We start from the raw sequence: 19,043 nt of genomic DNA on the forward strand, positions 1-19,043 counted from the left end.
TTCCAGAAACATGGTTTTTATTCATTGTCAATGCATTAGCACTAGCAGTATAATGGAAACAATTAGTTCTAACCACCTTAAGACAGACAACCTGTCAAAAATTCTTTCAAACAAAAGCAGAAATCATAACCCTCTATGAATGTTCTATAATGAAAAAGTAAAAGAGTATCTGCAAACACAGACACATGAAAAGATACATGAATTTTGAATTAAATGTTTACAGCAAAAACAAAAAGAATCACAATCATATTACCCAAATTTGTCTTGCACACCAGGTGCTTTCAATAAAGCTTTTAAAAATGATCAGAATGCAGTTAAATGTGCTGTCTGCTGCGAGCTGAGTATAAAATACAATACAAGCATGCTAACAATCATCTCTCCATGAATAGAGCTTTGGGACTGTTCTAAGGGATGTTAACAGAAACTTTGATTGTGTATAAATGAGTGTATGGCAGATTAAACAGAGTGTTCATTTTCCCCCCCATCAGTCATCATCATAATATCGGTTCTGTTTAATTTGATCCTCTACGGACAAGAAGTCATTTTCATCCTGCCAGAGGCTACTGGCTTCACTCAGCAGCCCAGAATCTTTGGTGTCATTTTCATCGAGCGGATTCTTCCTCGTTTCCGCCTCAGTATGTTGGCCCATCTCCCCCTTTGATTCTATTCCAAAATCCAGAAGGTCATCCAGCTGAGATGAAGCTGATTCCTTGCTATAAATGTCATCCTTAAATTCATGAAACAAACTAGAACTGTCATCAAAACCTGCAAATATGTCATCTAGGAAATGTGAGGCACTAAATTTTTTGTTGTCATCTGTCTCTGTGCAAACCAATGTTTTGGTAGTGGGACGTTCTTGTTCTGCCTCTTTCATGTCTTGGGAGTATTTGGCACATGATATGACAGAGCTGTCCTCTTGAAGTTGTTGGAAAATGTCAGAAGCCCTGATCTCACTGTTGACCTCTTCTTTAAATGATTCCGGAGAAAAAAGTGCCCCTGAGGAGGACAAGTCCAGCAGTTCTGTTTTTTCTTTAATTTCATTCATTCCTGCCAAACTGGCCTTGTTGTCCAATAATAGGTTACTGTTGTTGTTATTATTGTTGTTGTTTGCATTGCCATTGGCTGTTTGGCCATTTGATATTTCACCATCTATCACTGTCACTGTTAGCTCTTCTCCTTCATTGACTTGCACTTTCTTTTCACTTTCCTTTGCACCAATTTCATCAGTGTTTTTTGCTTTGTCACTCTCCTCATCTGCGTTCACATTCTTAGTTCTTTCTGCAACTCCATTCTCCATTTCCTCCTCTTTTTGACCGTTCATCTCCCTTCCTTCTTTTGCCTTCATTACCTCATTATCTTTCTGCTCTGTGGTCTGCTGGCTTTCGTTTGAGGGCTCAATGGCTTTGCCTGTTTCACTGGCATCCTCTGCCCCAGCTGTTTCAATGTTTGGTGTTGGCTCCTCTGGCTTTTGAGTTATTTTAGCATCTGTAGATGACTTTTCTGGCATATTTATCGGTGACACAAGCCCTCCATCATTTTCTTTGGGCCCATTTTCTGCTGGGTTTCCACTAGTAATTGCGGTTTGCCTCTTATTTACTGCTGGATCATCATCCTCTTTACCTGAAAGTTCTGATTCAACTTGAGGAGGCCAGACAGGTTTGACTACCTTTATTTCATCCTCTAAATTAAATGGCTTCTTTGGGGAATCACAGAGGGGCGGCCACACAACTGCCATTTTATTTGCTTGCTTCTTTATGTCATCATTCAACTTTGCTTGAGTCATATTCTCTGTAGTGTTGGGGTCATTTTCTTGTGGGCTGTGAGTTACTTTGACATTAAAATTGACAGGAGGATTGTTTTTCATGTTAGTTGTTTCTGCCGAGTTGTTCTGATTCTTTGTACTCCAGAGTTCTTTGTGGGGCCTTTCTCCAAACCCTTCATCATAGTTGCCTTTAGACTTGAAAAGTTGTTTGTAGTGTGGCTTGCAGTACATTCGTCCATGGAGAGAAGCATAGTTTCCAAGACTGAAGCAGAGAGATAAACACAAATATGATTTGAATTTGTGATGTGGATATGAAGAACTAGATAGCTGTATATTGTATTCTGACATTACAAGAACAACTCACATATTCATAACTCTCCACAGAAAAAATCATACAAGCTCACTCAAACTTCGAACATTCTTGCCAATGTTGTAATCAGTTTAAATAACAAGTATTCAAATCAAATCAAGTTGCAAATCATGGTGCATTTCACCAAGAACTTCTTCTCACTTGTTCCATGCTGTAACCCATTAAAATGTGGAAAAACATCTAGGATTAATGTAAAAAATGAAGCCACTACCTGAGCTGGCTGCTGCAGTGGGCACATCTAAAACAGCTTTTATGGAAGTTTTGCTTGTCTGCTATGAGAGACTCCATGGGATACACCCTCTTCCGACATGCCTGACACAGTTCGGAATCTGGCACCCGTATCTTCTGTTGGAGAGAGAGACAGATATCAGAAAATGCTTTTAAATCTGTCAACACAAACGTATGTATGTATACACTGCCCCACCAAAACAAAAGTCGCTGTTTGGATTTTAATTGGCAAATGCTTAAGATTCTATGATTGGATCATTATTGCAGTGATTACTATGTTTCTGGCATGTTATATGTTGGAAAACAGTTCTTCTAACTCTAATTGCTGGAGTGTGTAGCTTTTCATTTCTTAAACAACCACGTTGGAAGACATATCATGGCCATATTCTAGGATGACAATGTCCAGACCGTAAATTCATTGAAAGTCTTTGGAATGTGCTGGAGTAAACTTTACAGAGTGCTCAAGTGCATTGTGCATTGTCAATACTTGATGCAGAGGAAAATACTTGATGTATCTCTTGATGGAAATAACATCACATCATTTATTTCCATCAAGAGGTGCATACTTTTTTGGTGAAGATCTTGTATCTTGTCGTTTTTTGGCCGGGCAGTGTATATATTTTATGTGTAAAGATGTTAATGAGTTAAGGAATATAGAAAAGGAATCAAAAAGTTGTTAGTATAGTTGCTGGAATTAAAATATGTAAGTACTACATGCATTTAGGGAGGTTAAATAAAACTGCACACATTTCATCTGGACCTCAGCACAGTCTCATAAAATCAATATCAAAATCAAAATCAATCAAAAAAGGGCAATACTTCAAGTGTTTAGTTCACAAAACAATAATCATATTCACTTTGACTATGATATCCAGTTTAGCAGCACTCCATTATTAACTCAAACTAAAATATCTAAATTAAAGTACAGGCACAATAAATACCAAAATAATCTCTATTTGTCAAGTGCAAACACACCATCACTGTTTTAGTCATCACACTGTACTCTTTGTTAACTTTTCCATGCTCATCACATAGGTTTACCGGTGACAACAGTCTGGTGCTGGTGTGAAACAGTCTGTGATCTGTGCTGTTCAGACACAGTGAAGCCCAGATTTTTGAAGACATTTTCACTCTCTGCCCATGTCTGTTGGAAACTCTTTAGTAACTCTTCTGCAGAGGCTTCTGGTGGAACGTCCAGGACAGGAACATCCCCTCTTACTACATCTGCATAAGTTGGTGGATCACCTCGTGTTTTCACACTCTGAAAGTGGGAGGTTGTTTCAGTCTTCATGCCTGTTATAGTGTTTCCAAACTCATCTACAGTGGAGAAGTGCTCAGTTGCAGATTTAGTTTCAGAAAATCCTTCAGGTGCATCCTCTTGTTTCTCAGGATTCTTTTTCTCTTCCTTTAGGTACTGGTGGGCTTGCTCACCCATTTCAAAGACATTCTTGAGGGCCTTAATATCAAAGCTTGGTATGTCCTCCACCAAGGATGACTTCTTCTCAGGTTCAGCATCTTCTGTGTCACTTTCAAGTCTCTCAGTAATCACAATAGGCTCCTTTCGAACATAAACTTTAGGCTGGGGAGACTCAAATTTGTTAACAAGCCTAGATAGGTCAACCCTGGGCAAGTCCTCTAGCAGTCTCTCATGTGCATCTATGGATCTCGGGATCTCTGGTTCATCTTCTGTATCTGGTTCAAGACGCTCTGGGATGTCAATAGGATCCCTGCGTACATATGTACGAGACACCTCTGCTTTCTGAGCCTCTTCAAAGAACTCACGCTTGTCTTTCACGGTCATCATTGAGTCTCCATGGATATCTGTGATATCCATCAGGGATGATTCCATCATTTGAGTCTCAAAGGTAATCTCTGAACAGCTGGATGAGCGAGACCCTTCCAGATCTGTTTGGACCTTTATCATGTACTCTGGCAAAGGCATGGGTGGTGGAGTCATGCCTTGCGAGAGTTTGGCTGTGGTATCTCTTAGTTTAGCTAGTTTCTCAGAGCGACTCATTGTGGGGGAGGGTGTGGATTGGTTCAGGCGTGTTGGTGTTTCAGACCAGCGAGGTGGAGGTGTTGGTGTGGTGCCCGACCTGTAAGAGGAAGTCGGTGATGGAGTCACTCTCAAAGGAGAGTCTGTCCTCTTGGCAGACTCAATGCAGATATACGTTGGTGATGGTGTCCGCATTCTTAGCTCAGGTGGCATTTTGAGCTCTGCTGTCTTTGATTCACTCTGGCACTCTGTCTTCTTTTCCTCCAATACTTTCTTCTGAGTCTCTATTTTCGCTGAGCCAATAGTAATCTTAGATATCTTTTGTGTGGCTCCACCTACTATTTTCTTCTCCTGTGTTGACTCACTTTTTGCCGACTCTGAAACAGACAAATTTCCTTCTAAAAAATTCAGTTTAGCCAGGGCAAGGTTCTGTACATAGGTTATGACCTCTATAATTTTCTGCTTGTTGTACTGAGTACAGCTTAAATCAGCCTTCTCTTCAGAATCGACTAGCCAATCAGGAATGATACTCAGCATGGTCTTTAATGACTTTGGATTCATTTTTGCAGGGGATCCTTCAAACTCCTTGATGTAACTCAACAATTTTTTAATCTCTTCACATTTTTGTGCATAAGAATTTTCAGTTGTGATTGATGCACTCTTTTTCGAATCTGCGGTTTCTGTAATCTCTGTTTTGTTTTGCTCCTCTTTCTGCATTGACTGTTTTATGGCCTCCTCTCTGCTTGGAGGCCGCGGTGAAGGCTTTACCTGCTTTTTGATCTGGAATTTACTTTTTTGTTGAGTGCTCTGTTGTTGAACTGTGCTCTGAGTGACCATCCTCTCTTCATGAATCTGTACACATTCCTCTCTCACTGCTTGATGGGACTGAATGACAGTTGTCTGCCCTTGACCTTGATGTACGTCTATAGATATTGCTGGTTGTATTTGATGTATTTCAACTGATGGTCTTGGTGCCACAGGTGGTGGCTGCTTAACTGATGTTTGTCTTTGTTTCTTCAACTGGACCTCCATTTTGGTGTCTTGCTTGGTTTGTCTCATTTCCTCCTTTTTCTCAACTTTCACTTCAATTTTTTCCATGGCACTGTTGGATTTTTGGAGGCCCTCCTGACCCATGCACACTTGAGACACACTTGTTTGCACACTTGATTGAACTATGTCCTTTTCCTCTTCCTGTTTCTCCGGCTTTTCTACCTTAGGTACCTTAAATGTTTTCACCTTAAAGCTAGGGGTCACTTTTGGGATCTTTGTGGTCTGAGAGGAAACCTTCTTGACTTCTTGAGCCGCACAAGTCTCTAGGCTCTTGATCTCTTCTTCTTGAGCAGAAACAGTTATCTGACTTTGAACACTTTTTGTGGCCTGGATGCTCTCTTGTTTTCCAGAGTGAGCTTTTGTACTCACAACTTGCTCTGTAACTGAATGTGGATGGACTGTAGGGGATGGATGGCTTTTAATCTCTAAGGCAGTAGTGATAGATGCCTGCTTTTTATCTGATACTGTGTTGGATGATTCTGTGGTTGTTTTCTTACCAACTTTGGTAATTGAAGGTTTGCTTATCTGAGAATTTGCAGTTGGCTTTTTCTTTGGAGGGGTCTGTGGACTTTGGGGGGGGGGGAGTTTTTCCGCTGTTTCTTTGGGCAACATGTCTGGCTTCTGCTCAGGCTCTGGTACTTTAGATGTTTCTTTCTGGGTCTCAACAATTATTTGAGGCTTTTCAGCTTTCTGTGTGCTTGACTCTGCTTCAGCCTTCATTTCACTGACATTAAATGTTTTAGTAGGTGGGGGTGAGGTGGGAGTACTTTCTCCCTTGTTCTTTTCAGCCTCCTCTCTTTGTTTGCGATATCTCTCTTCTGCAAGCATTAGAGGTGTTTTGAATTTACTTCCATAAGGTCTTGGTTTTGGAGCAGTAGTGTCAGGGGGAGGTGGGAGTTTAATTGGCGGAACGAAAACCTTTTTTGGGCGTGGTGGTTCCTCAGCTGCTGGTTGTAGCACAGGTATTGCTGATGAAGCTTTAGCAATATGTGGTGCTGGAGGTTCAATTGTTTTAACCAGTCCCTTTTGCTTGGTGGTGTTCTCTGTAGTTTCAGTGACTACAGTTATGTTTGAGGCAACTGTTTCACTCTGCTCTGCAACTGATAGAGGAGGTGGAGGTGGTGGAACAGGTGCAGTTTGTTTTTTCTGCCATTTAAATGTTTTGGGCTGTGGTTGCTTGGGAGGCTCAGGTTTGGGTACTTTGAATAGAGCTCTGCTTTTTGGCTTTCCAGGTTGAGTGGAAACAGTTATCGAGCTGAGTTCCTGTTGAGATGGAGGAGGAGGCAGGAGGTCTTGGGGTGGAGGAGGTGGTGGAAAGAATTCAGTGTCTGTTTCCATGATAGGGGGTGGTGGTGGTGGAGGGGGAAGGTCACTGTCCTGTCTCATGACCAGAGGGGGGTGAGGTAAGAGGGCTGACTGGACATCACTTTCTGCCACTGGTGAGGGAGGAGGAGGCAGAGAAAGCTCTGACTCAGAGGGGGGTGGAGGAGAACTTGGAGGTGGTGGAAAGTGAATCTCTGGCTGTGGCTTCACTTTTTTTATCATTCCTTTGGGACTGAGATTGCGGTTTAGACTCTTAACATTTTTCTCTGATTTTAAATTCTTGATGTTCTGCTTCTGGGTTATGGTGGTGTGCTCTGTTGTCTTAGTCGTCTGAACCTGTGTGACTGTCTTTGTCTCTTCAGTTTGCTTCATGCTAATATTACTTTGTGATACCTCCACTGATGCATTTGTTGAAGACATAGCTGCAATTTCAGATTTTTTCTCACTCATATGACCTCCAACGTTCTTCTTCTTGATTAACACTGGACTAGGAGTGTTCTGTTTTTGTTTTATATGTTGCTCCTTTACATTCATCTTTTGAGAGCCTTGAGAGGACTCTTGTGAATGAACAGCTGTAGTCATCTGTTTAGTAGTAGAACGATACTCCTCAGAAGATGTCTGACTTTCTGAAGATTTGATCTCTGATGTTTTTTGTGTGCTGCTCTGCTGCATGTTTCTCACTGGAGGTGGATTTTCTGGCTTTTCCTCAGTTTTAGGTCCAGCTGGGCAATCACGAGTTGCTTGTTGAGGGGGAACAGGATTCCTAATGTGAGCTTTAGCTTTCTTATTTAATTTTGATTTGTGGCTTGATTGCTCTTTCTTCTTCATCAGGGATTTAATGGTGCCCTGAACATCTCCCTTAATCACCTCTTCTTTCTCAATTTGCATTTGCTCCTGTTCATAAAGGGATTTGATGGATGATTTTATGTCACCCTCTGTGCTTGGCCTCCTCTGCATATTTGGGGATGAGGCTGGCTCTAGTAAAAGCTGAATTGTACCTTTCACATCACCCTGTTCACTTACTTGGTGCTGAAAAGCCCTCTTTTCAGTTGAAGCCTCTTGAAGACTAAGAAGAGCAGTGTGAATGTCACCTTTAACAATCTCCTCCTTCTCAACCTCTTTTACCGCCTGTTTTGCCTCCTCCAGGGATTTTAAGGTACCTTTAATATCCCCTGGGACCAAATCTTCAATAATTACCTCAGTCTTTGCAGATGTTGATTTTTCAAGAGATTCTAATGCACCCCTAATATCACCAGGGACAATTTCAGGTTTTTCTATTTCTTTTAGTTGGTTTTGAGCCTCCTCAAGAGACCTAAGTGTTGTACTGATATCTCCTTTGACTATATCTTCTTTTTCTATGACAACACATTGGTTTGCAGCTTGTGAAAGAGAGTCAAGAGCTGCTCTCAAGTCTCCCTTTACTATATCCTCTTTCTGCATGTTATGCAGGGATAGTACGGGTTCCATCATAAACACCTGTACTGTGTTAATTACATCACCTGGTACAATATCATCTTCAGCAACAGTTCGTCCTATTGTCTGCTGGCTCTTTCTTAGAATCTGCTTTGTTTGTTCTACATCACCTCCAATAATCTTTTCTTTAATTTTTTCCTGAACAATTTCATCGGCCCCCACCTGAAGTTGTCTGAGGTAGTCCATTGCCCCAGACTCAATACAAGTAGAATAAAAACTGACATTTCCCCTCTCTGCTTCTCCCACAGTTATCTTAGAGGATGGGTCCCTTGCATCAGCATTACCCAGCAGCCTATGCAGTGTTCCACGAATATTTCCTCTAATTATATCCTCTTTCTCAACATTGCTCTCACTTTCTTTATTGAGAAGTGAGTATATGGTCATTCTCACATCTCCTTTCTCATCTTCTTGAATCAGAATGCCACGTTTGGAAGATCCTTCCTGCTTGAGCAAGTTATTAATTGCATCTTGAATGTCTCCTCTGATAATTTCCTCTTTCTCAACATTGTCACTCTTATCCTGATTAAAGAGCTGTTGGACAGTTGAGTTGATATTTCCTCTTTCCTCCCTATCTATGGTGATTCCTCTCTCTGTTGTCTCACGTCTGTTTAGCAGGTTCATCATAATATTGTTCAGGTCTCCATGTATTACTTCTTCTCTCTGGATCTCTGGAGTCTCCTGGTTTAGAAGTTTGTATTTAGCCATTCTGACATCTCCAATCTCATCTGCCTCAATTAAAATGCCTTGTGACTCAACCATTTTCTGAGAATACAGCTGTTCTAGGGTTGACTTAATGCTCTTACCAACGATCTCTGTTCTCTCCACACTGCTCTCATTAAACTCAGTTAGGGCGGTAGTTTCAAATAACCAAGTTGTTGTCTTCACATCAGCTTTTGGGATTTCCTCACGAGAAATTACAGTATCTGTTTCATCAACTTCCTTGATACGATCAAGTGGTTCCTTTTCAAAGAGCCACACAGACTGCTTAACATCACCTTTTACCACTTCTTCACGTGTCACCTTCTCCATCTCGTCATACTCCGAACCTTCACCACGGATCTTGTCAATGGTATGAGTTTCAAACATCCATGTGGAGCTTCTCACATTACCTCTCTGAATCTCACTGACACTAACGGTTCTCACATATTTCTTTGATAGGTCATCCATTTCAAAAAGCTGCTTGTTTGTTTTCACATCCCCCCCTTGGATGTCTGCTACTGTTTTATTAGCAACTTTCATATCCTCTGCAATCTCATCTAGAGGCTGTGTTTCAAACCTCCACCTGGCTGTGCTGACGTCTCCTTTTTGGATGTCTTCTTCAGTAACAGCTTTGATGACATAAACCTCATCGGTGTCTCTTATTGAGTCAAGGGGCTTTGTCTCAAATAACCATCTTGCCCCAACCACATCTCCTCGCAGAATCTCTTCTTTTGTGACTGTAGTAACCTCATGATAGTGTCCTTCTTTGTCCCTGATAGCATACAGTGGCTGAGTCTCAAACATCATGGTGTAGTTTTTTACATCCCCTTTCTCAATCTCCTTGTGTATGATGCTTTGGAGTTTGCTGATCTCAGTATCAGATGTTTCCTCCTGAATCTTATCTAATGAGTATGTCTCAAAAATGAAGCGACCTTTATCAACATTACCTCCCTGAATATCTGTTACTGTGCGTGACTCCTTTAATTCCTCAGAGTTTACCCTGATGGAATCAATTGGTTGATTTTCAAATATCCAGGTACAGTTCACCACATTTCCTTTCTGAATGTCCTCTGTTTGACGGCATTTAAGTTTCTGCATGGTTTCCTCTGATGTAGAAGTCATTATATCAGATGACTGATTCTCAAAGATGTATTTCATCCGTGATACATCTCCAGAGTTAATGTCAATCTCTGTTATTCGCTTAAAGCCACTATGATCCTCATCGTCTGTGATGTTTTCCAGGTTTTCGGTCTCAAATAGGAAACGTACTAGACGTACATCCTTACCTTGTACATCGTCTTGCTTTACTGTGCAAGTTTTCAGGATTGTCTCAGACTCATCTTTGATGCTGTCAAGAGTCTGAGTCTCAAAAAGCCATGTACAGGTTTTAACATCTCCTTTCTGGATGTCTGTGTGGTCCTCAGTCTTTGTCTCTACTTTCTCATACAAGACATCCATTGGCTGGGTTTCGAACAACCATCTGCATGTTTTAACATCACCTCTCTGGATCTCAATGCTCTCATTTTTCTTGTTGTCCTCTTCCTCTAAGTTGAAGTATTTAATGCCATCAAGGGGCTGAGTTTCGAAAAGCCATTTGGCAGTTTTGACATCACCTGATTGGATTTCTTCTTTAGATATTCCTTTGATTATCTGAAACTTAGTGATGCTCTCATCAAACTGATCAATAGGACGTGTTTCAAACATCCACTTGCAGCTTCTCACATCTCCTTTCACAACTTCCTCTCTACGCACAGTTTTGACCTCATGGTAGTGTCCTGAGCTGTCCTGTACAGCATACAAGGGTGCTGACTCAAATAACACTTTATTTGATTTCACTGAACCACTGGTAACACCCTCCACTTGTATTTTTTGTGCATCTGTACACTTGCTCAGGTCCATGGTCTCAAATATTTCCTTGTAATTTGTAACATCCCCCTTTTCAAGCTCCTCTAGATTAATAGTCCGTGTGATCTCTTTCTTTTCTTCTCTGATCTGCTCAAGAGGTTTGCTTTCAAACAACCACCTCTGGTATCTCACATCACCTTTCTCTTCTTCTGAAGCTATCACCTTTTGTAGCTTTCCAACTTCTGCTAACTCTTTCAGATTCTCCATCGGCACTGTTTCAAACAAATTCCTAGCAGAAGTAACATCACCACCCATAATGTCTTCTGTCTCCAATGGTCTTGCATTGGTATCGTCTTTAAGTTTATCCATTGGCTGTGTTTCAAAGATCATGCAGTGTCTCCTCACATCTGCACCTAAGATCTCCTCCTTCTGAGTCTTTGTGCTTTCCCATTCCTCATCTTTGATTTGATCAAGTGTCTTTGTCTCGAACAGCCATCTTCCCCTGTTTACCCCAACCTGATAATTTTCCTCCATGGAGACCCCACAGATTAGTTTTACCTGACTTGGATCTTTGCTGATCAGGTCCAGTGGCTGAGTTTCAAAGAGCCAGCGTGATGTCCTGACATCACCTTTCTCAGTTTCTTCACGTCGCACCTTGGTAATCTCCAGCATCTCACCGGAGTCACCGCGGATGACACACATGGGCTGTGTTTCGAACATCTTGGTTGTCTTCTTTACCTCACCTTTGGTTTCTTCAAGCTCTGACTTCAGCTGCAGGAAGTGACTTTCATCAATAGTCTCAGTGTGTCCAAGTGTGTCCAGGTGCTGTGTTTCAAACAAGTACCTAGCAGTTTTCACATCACCCCCAGAAATGTCTTTCATATACATCACCTGTGTCTCCTGCTCATCCTCTTGGTAAATTCTGTTGAGTGAGTCTAGAGGTTGTGTCTCGAATAACCATGTTGCAGTCTGGACATCTCCCCTTGCAAGCTCTAGTTTTCCGCTGTGCTCTGCTGAGTCTGTTTTTTCTGTACCTAGAGCATCGATGGGCTTTGTTTCAAACATCCATGTAGTAAACTTCACATCTTTTCCAGCAATAATTTCTTGTTGGGCTATGTTCTTGCCCTCATCCTCATCTGGTGTTCCATCTTTAATGGAATCTAGAGGCTTGTTCTCAAACATCCAGCGCATTGACTGCACCTCACCTTTCAGGATCTCATCCCACTCCAAATACTCTCTCTCTGGGCTTATGCACTTGCCAGGACTGGTACTTCTGCTGTTTTCAAAAACATAACGTGCTTGCTGAATGTCTCTGCTCACCTCCTCATCACTGTCCACATAAGTTTGCTCCGTGTCTGTCACTTCAGTGAAGAAGTCACGCTCCAGGTTTTTACGCACTTCTGGATGAATGTGCTTGTAGAGGCGCTTAAGTTCATAGAGGTTCCTCTGCTTAGAGTACTCTTCTTTATTGACTGCATATTTGGCTGAAGTAGGTGCATCTGTTGGCTTAGGGGAAAGACAACGTCCTGGGACTTGGGAAGTCACTTGATGCTGATGTGTGGCAGATACTGGTTGTGCGAAGTGCTCCACGGCATCATATTGTGAGGAAGCCACAGAGGAGGTAGAGGCCTCTTGCATTGTTTTAGTGACAGACATGGTCTCATAGCTACCTGTGGCAGTAGTCTTTGAGGAAACATTTACTGGGGCCCAAGGAAACTGGTTGTAATCAAGATCAATCTTTGTTGTTATAGATGGGAAAGACAAGCATAATCTTTTATCAATACATAATTTTCATGTATAAGTACAGAAAAGGAGTGATACAAAGAAATATGCACGAATAGAATAGCCAGTGGAGACAAAGTTGATGTATGTAAACTAACATATTGGCATTACTTTAAATAGGGCACTTTTGGCGAAACCTATTTTTTTTACACTTATTGGCTTATTTTTAATTTAGTATGTACATAATTACATCAAAATATGATTTTAGGATAATTTCATATCAGTATATTATGTATCACAATTTTTTTTATAATATTTTTGTTTTTTTAAATAATTTTACAAAATAACAGCTAGATTGTAAATGGGAACAATTAGTTTTCTTCATTTAATAGTTGTGTCTGGATCTCAGACATGGATAACAAATGACATATTTACTCTATGTAAAAGACATGTGACATAAAAGTGCCTGAAATTAAAGAAACATCCATACAGTGTATTTTAAGTAAGGCCTGTTTCACACTGAACGCGTGAGCAGAGAATAAGCAGTGTGTCTTTTTTTCAGCGCCTGTTCTAACAGATTAGAACATTCACACTGCAGAGCAGAGCAGTGTTGTGATCTTTCAACGGCGAGTTTACTTTTGCTGCGCTGCTTACGCTGAATTAAAGCCACTGTGCATTGTTCTTGTTCAAAAAACACCTACTGTACGTTAACATGAAAAATATCAAATTTCACCATAAAAAAAGTGAGATGTTTCACAATCACCATTCACCATTTCACATTCAGCTCTGTGAAAAAATTAAAAAATATTTACGAAAACATATTACACTTAATTTCCAGGAGTTTTTTCCCAAAACTAGATGTATATCTTAACTTTTAAGATTACTTTTATCATGTAAACTATATGCAGTATACAGAATGTTATATGTGTGTTGGATAGTAGGAGGGGAACATGGTCACATCACCGCAAAGTAGGGTACAACAGGGCTAAAGGCTCCACGGGGTAAAAGGCTCCTTTGATTTTATTTTCCTCAAACATCTGCTTTTCAAGATGCACGTGGATTTTTGGCTGATCCTTGATGCAATGGCGGGCAGCAATGCAAAGTTGATTCTGCGTTACTTTGATTTAATATTTTATGTTTTTTAAAATGTAGATTTAAGTGAACGAGAATTGCTAATCAATAAAATGATTGAATAGTTATATTTCGAGACAAAGGTTTGTTAATAATTTTCAAGCTAATTAAAGCAACAGTTTTTCAATAACGGAAGAATGTGTAAAAGTATGGTATTCGAAAAATACCAAAATTAAAAAAGGCGCCCCTGCTGTCGGGGAGAAAGGCACAATAATTAACAAGATATTAAATGTCTGGCTGACTTTGTTGACATGACATGGTTAGATTCAGATGGTAAATATCATATATTAAGTTGGGTGTCCTCCTTATAGATATCACCATATATCTATGGTGAAACCATTCAAAAATATGATATTAATCATATAATTTAATCAAATATGATTTAATGTTACTACTGTAAATCTAAATTAATTTATTATGGGATTACATTCAATGCTTTCAGAATCTTTACTTTTTTAAATCATTTTGTTTATGTATTTTAAAAATATATTTTTATATTAACATAAATATAACAGTATATTTATTGAACAAAACTGAATTCATTTATTTATGAAAATGAACAGAAAATCGTGCAAACTTTTCTAAAGTGATTGTTTTGAACAAGTATTAACTAGACATTATTATTTTAGGTAAAGTATTTGTATAAAATGGGCCTTTTGCCCCATGCTGGTAAATGTGTGGGGTAAAAGGCCCACCTTGCCATCTCATACATTTTTAAAACAAAATAAACCACTTTTATAACTTATTTCACACAAAATATGTTGATCCATAAATGTTCAATACAATTATTTTTTTTTTTTCTGCAATCATACACTATCCTAAGGTGTGCCTTTAGCCCCGTTGTACCGTACTGTATGCTGCGGCTGCCCATCATAAATCAAAGCACGTGACAGACAGTGGTCGGAGGAGAACACCTGAAAAACATGACAGAATGGACTGTATTTGCGGTCCCAAGTCGAGGTTCAGCTGCGCGTGACAAACGCTGCCAGTGTGAAAGCACAATGGGTGTGTGCTGCTCCCGCTCTGCATACGCACAGCCTCCACTCTGCTTGTGCATGCATTGTGAAACAGTCGTAATGATCCTTTAATCTATTGAAAGTAAAACATTTTACATTGTGCACGAGTATACTTTATTTTTACCTTGATATGTTTGGGTGGAGTGGCCTCTTCAATACTTTTTTCATGCTGCTGTTTCAGGACTTGTGTAGAAACCGTTGGCAAATTTTCTCCTCCAATTACCATCACTTTAACAGAGTAAAAGTGAAAAAATAATTAGTCATGAGGTAACTCCCCATTGTCTCACAGTTTGTTATTTAAAACAAATAATTCTGCACATGCACTACCTTTCTCATCATAATGATCCCCGAAACTTGAGGCCACACTCTGATGAACATTCTGGTCCAGGGAAACCTAACATGAAAACAGTGAGCAACACACTTTATAATTTATCAAATGAATGCCTAACCACAAAATATAGGTTTTCTACTAACTATATTAGGTTTGGAACAACATGAGGGTCATTAAATGATGACAGAATATTCATTTGCATTGCACCTGTCCTGCAGTATTATAAAAATGGGATCCTATCTTATGTGGATATACAGTACCTGAGCATTTGAGGTACTACTTTCTTTAACACTGCTTCGTACCGTCACCTCTGATGAGCTCACCACCTGCTATAAGACAGAGAACATCTGTTGTTAAACAAACATACACAATATGCAACTCACTGCTGTTAGTTTGACGTAATCAACAGTGTAACACTGCTCAATGCCTTGTGATATGAGAATTAAACATTGTGGAATCAGTCTAAATCAGGTGTTTACTGCATGCACAACTGTTAATTGTCAAATAGGGGATTTAGTATAGCATTGCAAACTGTACTCTTTCATCAAGTCCTGGTTTAGTCTTTGAATGTGTTTTTGTGGGTTTGAAGGAGTGTTGTGGATCCCTGGTGTGTTCATCTGCTGTACCTGTCTCTGCTGGTAGTGGTGTTGTATAACAGTGCTTTGGGATGCAGAGGAGGAACTGAGCTCATGGCTTTCAAACTGTTTCTTCACGCTGGCCAGTCCGCCTGGCAGAGAGCACGGCTCAGAACTGTCCATGACCTTATAACACATAATAAAATGCTCAGACACTCATAAATATACATATTTACACACTGTACATACATAGAAAAGATCTGAGACATGATTCTCCTCGCAGAACCTTATTTCACCAAGGGCAACATATTCCTGGATTAACATCTTTGTTGAACCTCGAACAACATTCTAATTAACCAATCAGATTTTAGGGATAAGTTTACAGTTTAGGCTTACAACCAAGTTTAGGTGCTTCTACATCAGTTATTCAGCTATCATTCCCCTCTGATTTTAACGATTACTTATGGGTAGAGTTAGGTTTAGGGGTAGGGATATGGTTATGATCAAATTTTCTGAACGTTGTTCCAGGATCAACAAAATAACGCGTCTTACTGGGCAAAATCAGGACAAACATTCTCCTATAGGGGGCACTATAAAGGTTGAAAACAAAGCTCTTTTCTTAGAACCAGAGGTGTAAAGTCCAGGGGTCAGAAAGTAAAAGTCCTGCCATATGTTTAGTCCGCCCATGAACTCAGCGAGCTGATTTCACTAATTAGTTCTATCTCCTGGCTGAAAAACTGTGCTAATTAGCAAATCCAGGTGATTGGAACAAAATACTGAGGAGGACTTTTACTTTCTGAACCTGGACTTTACACCTCTGCTTAGAACCTAAACACACGTTATCATTTAAGAAGTCATATCATTATTCATTATTGTTAATCATTTATTATTCAATTATTTGTTATATTGTACAAACTATAAAGACAGAGCATTCGTTTCCCAATAGTGTGTGCTAACCAGCGACAAGAAATGTTTCTCTCCACACTGTTAGTAAAAACGTCACGGAATGCAGCGCAATAGCAAACATTCAGAACATATTTGGAGAGCTGGATTTTCAACCACTGGGATTTCACAATGGGTGGACTACCTTCCAGAACCTTCCAGACTGGACTACAAATTGACACCATTACTGCAGGGTTATTATTTTTAACTAAAACTAAACCCATAAAAAATTGGAGAAAAAAGAAATCACTGAAAGTAAAATATAAAAAACCTTAAACTTTTATGTAAATGTACTAAAACTTATCCCATGAGGTGTGACAGTGAAGCGACGTAACTGACGCTGGCAGGTCACATGATAATGACAACATGGCAAATGTAGTACGTCCAGATTATATTCATACTACACACATTCATACTATAAAGACATACTTTTTTAGCAGTCGTGAACTATTTAAGTTTTTATATCAAGTGGAAGGCCTTAGACAGGAAAAAAGAAATCAAACAGGTAATATGAAATGAGGGGTAGCATATGTTCATGCGTGTTTGTGTGTTCATGCTGGTAAATACCACAGATGGGCTTCTCTCCTCCTTGGTAGCGGCAGCTTGGTATAGGGCCAGTCTCTGCTTGAGAGGCAAGGTCTCAGTCTCACTGTCAGCGTGTGTTTCTCCTGATGGTGAAACACCTGCACTGCCTGCAGCTGAAACACAGAAACGTGTGCATCATTCGCTATTAAACCTGAAACTGTAACATAAATAGATGCATTTCTTTACCCTGACTTCAGGCTTCATGATTGGTTCAGGGAAACTAATGTTAGAGTAGAGATCACATCATCTGTCATATTTTAAGAGTAAATTTAGCCAGACAAAGTCAAACTGACAACAGGGATGTATTGTGACAGCATGCTGATTCTTTCTCTGTCTCTCAGTCTATAGATGGCTCAAGTGACAAGATGAGGAATGATGTCATAAAGCACGCACGTCGTTCACATCAATCACTGTTTTCAAAGTTTGATCCCCAAGCCATCACCACCTCCAGCTCTGGTAAGGGTTACACATATAAGGTCATTTACACATATTTTAGAGTTTCTTTTTTAATTGCTGGTATCTGTCGTCTCACACTCATTTGAAATATTTTTTAGAACACAGAGAATTTAATGACACTATTAATATAATCTTTAGCAAAAATTAAAATGGCATTTCATATGTTCACTTGCTCTTGAAGCTTTTCTATTTTTTATCATCATGGTGTAGAATTTTAATATTGGCCGTTTATGGGTTATCAGCCATGACATGAAAATAATTATTGGCTTGTCAGTATCAGCCAGAAATTTAATATTGGTGATTGATGTACAAGGTTTCATTAAAATGCTCATGAAAATGTATTGTTTTGTTCTAATTAGCTCATAATATCCATTCAAAGTCCTTTCATATTAAATATTTGTAAAACAGCTTTAAAATAATTTAATTATTTAAATCTTACGTTCAAGAAGTCGCATAACATTTAAAAACACAATGAACACAAAGCTGTATGTCATGATGAATTATGAATTAAATGTCATAACATTCTAGACAGACACATACTACACTCTTGAAACAAAAAAGTTCTCACAGCAAAAAAATTATTGTTGGTTTAACTTAAAAAAGTAAGTTAGCTGGTTGCTGTAAAAATTTTAGTTCATTGAAATAAAAAAGTTGAGTTAATACAACAAAGAAGATTGGTTTAATAAATAGAAACTCAAAATATTATGTTATCTGAACCACATTAATTATCTAAGTTGATTTGATTTAGTTTTAAGTCATTTTTTCTTTTCATTAAATTGAATTAAACAGCTCGTAAAAATACTTTATCACTAGAAACAATTTAAATAACCTGTTAAAAATAAAAGTATTATGCAATCATTTAAGACATTTCTCCTTATATAGAACCTGTTTGGCATAAAGGATTCTTTAAAATTGAGTCAAGAACCCTAGGGTTCTATATAAAACCCCACTGAACCTTTTTTTTTCTGAGAGTGTAGCTCTTTGAATAGTTAGCACATTTTAAATTCTTCATTGATTGAATATTTGAATTCAGTCCATCACTGTTAAAAATAAGAGCCACTGGAAGATGCACTGCAATGCTATTTGCGGATTATTTCAAGCCAGATCTTTGTACTGTGTCATACAACCACACTGCTTTTCTTGCATCAGTAAAGTATGACCGTATCACCATGTGACCAAGACATGTTCCCTGAACTGTTAATTTTAGCAGGGCAGTTATTCAGTGCATGCCAGTGTAAAGCTAGCCAGCAGAGGGAGAGAGATGATTCAGATCCAGAATAAGCAGTAGCTGTTGAACAGAAACTCTACACCTGAGGGTATCTGACACTTTTCAAACACAGAGATGATGGGATGCGGAGACAGAGGGATCACGCACTCGTTTGTCATTATGGCAAGAGAAAGGCATCAGCGGGGAAGATGGACGATGCAAGGCTCAACATTCCAGAAAACCTCCAAGTATCTAGAACCGCAGGGGTTGGCGGCATTCTAGACTGTTGTGCATTACCATGACGTGAAGTAACCACAGTACTGAGAGCAATT

The 19,043-nt window shown here is 39.4% G+C and overlaps 1 protein-coding gene across 2 annotated transcripts in view; it reads right to left on the minus strand.

Annotated features, from left to right (window-relative positions):
* Positions 1-19,043, minus strand: part of xirp2a (xin actin binding repeat containing 2a) — a 37,474-nt gene continuing 18,431 nt past the window's right edge. For both annotated transcript variants that reach the window (XM_084426684.1, XM_084426685.1), the window contains 8 exons: positions 17,031-17,161; positions 15,573-15,707; positions 15,207-15,275; positions 14,943-15,009; positions 14,740-14,843; positions 3,402-12,483; positions 2,344-2,477; positions 1-2,024 (listed from right to left, as the gene is read on the minus strand). In XM_084426684.1, the coding sequence (XP_084282810.1) occupies positions 2,383-2,477; positions 3,402-12,483; positions 14,740-14,843; positions 14,943-15,009; positions 15,207-15,275; positions 15,573-15,707; positions 17,031-17,161 (9,683 nt within the window). In that variant the 3' untranslated portion in view covers positions 1-2,024; positions 2,344-2,382. The remainder of the gene's footprint in view (positions 2,025-2,343; positions 2,478-3,401; positions 12,484-14,739; positions 14,844-14,942; positions 15,010-15,206; positions 15,276-15,572; positions 15,708-17,030; positions 17,162-19,043) is intronic.

The sequence above is a fragment of the Rutilus rutilus genome (genome assembly GCF_951802725.1).
Source record: "Rutilus rutilus genome assembly, chromosome: 12".
Lineage (NCBI taxonomy): Eukaryota > Metazoa > Chordata > Actinopteri > Cypriniformes > Leuciscidae > Rutilus > Rutilus rutilus.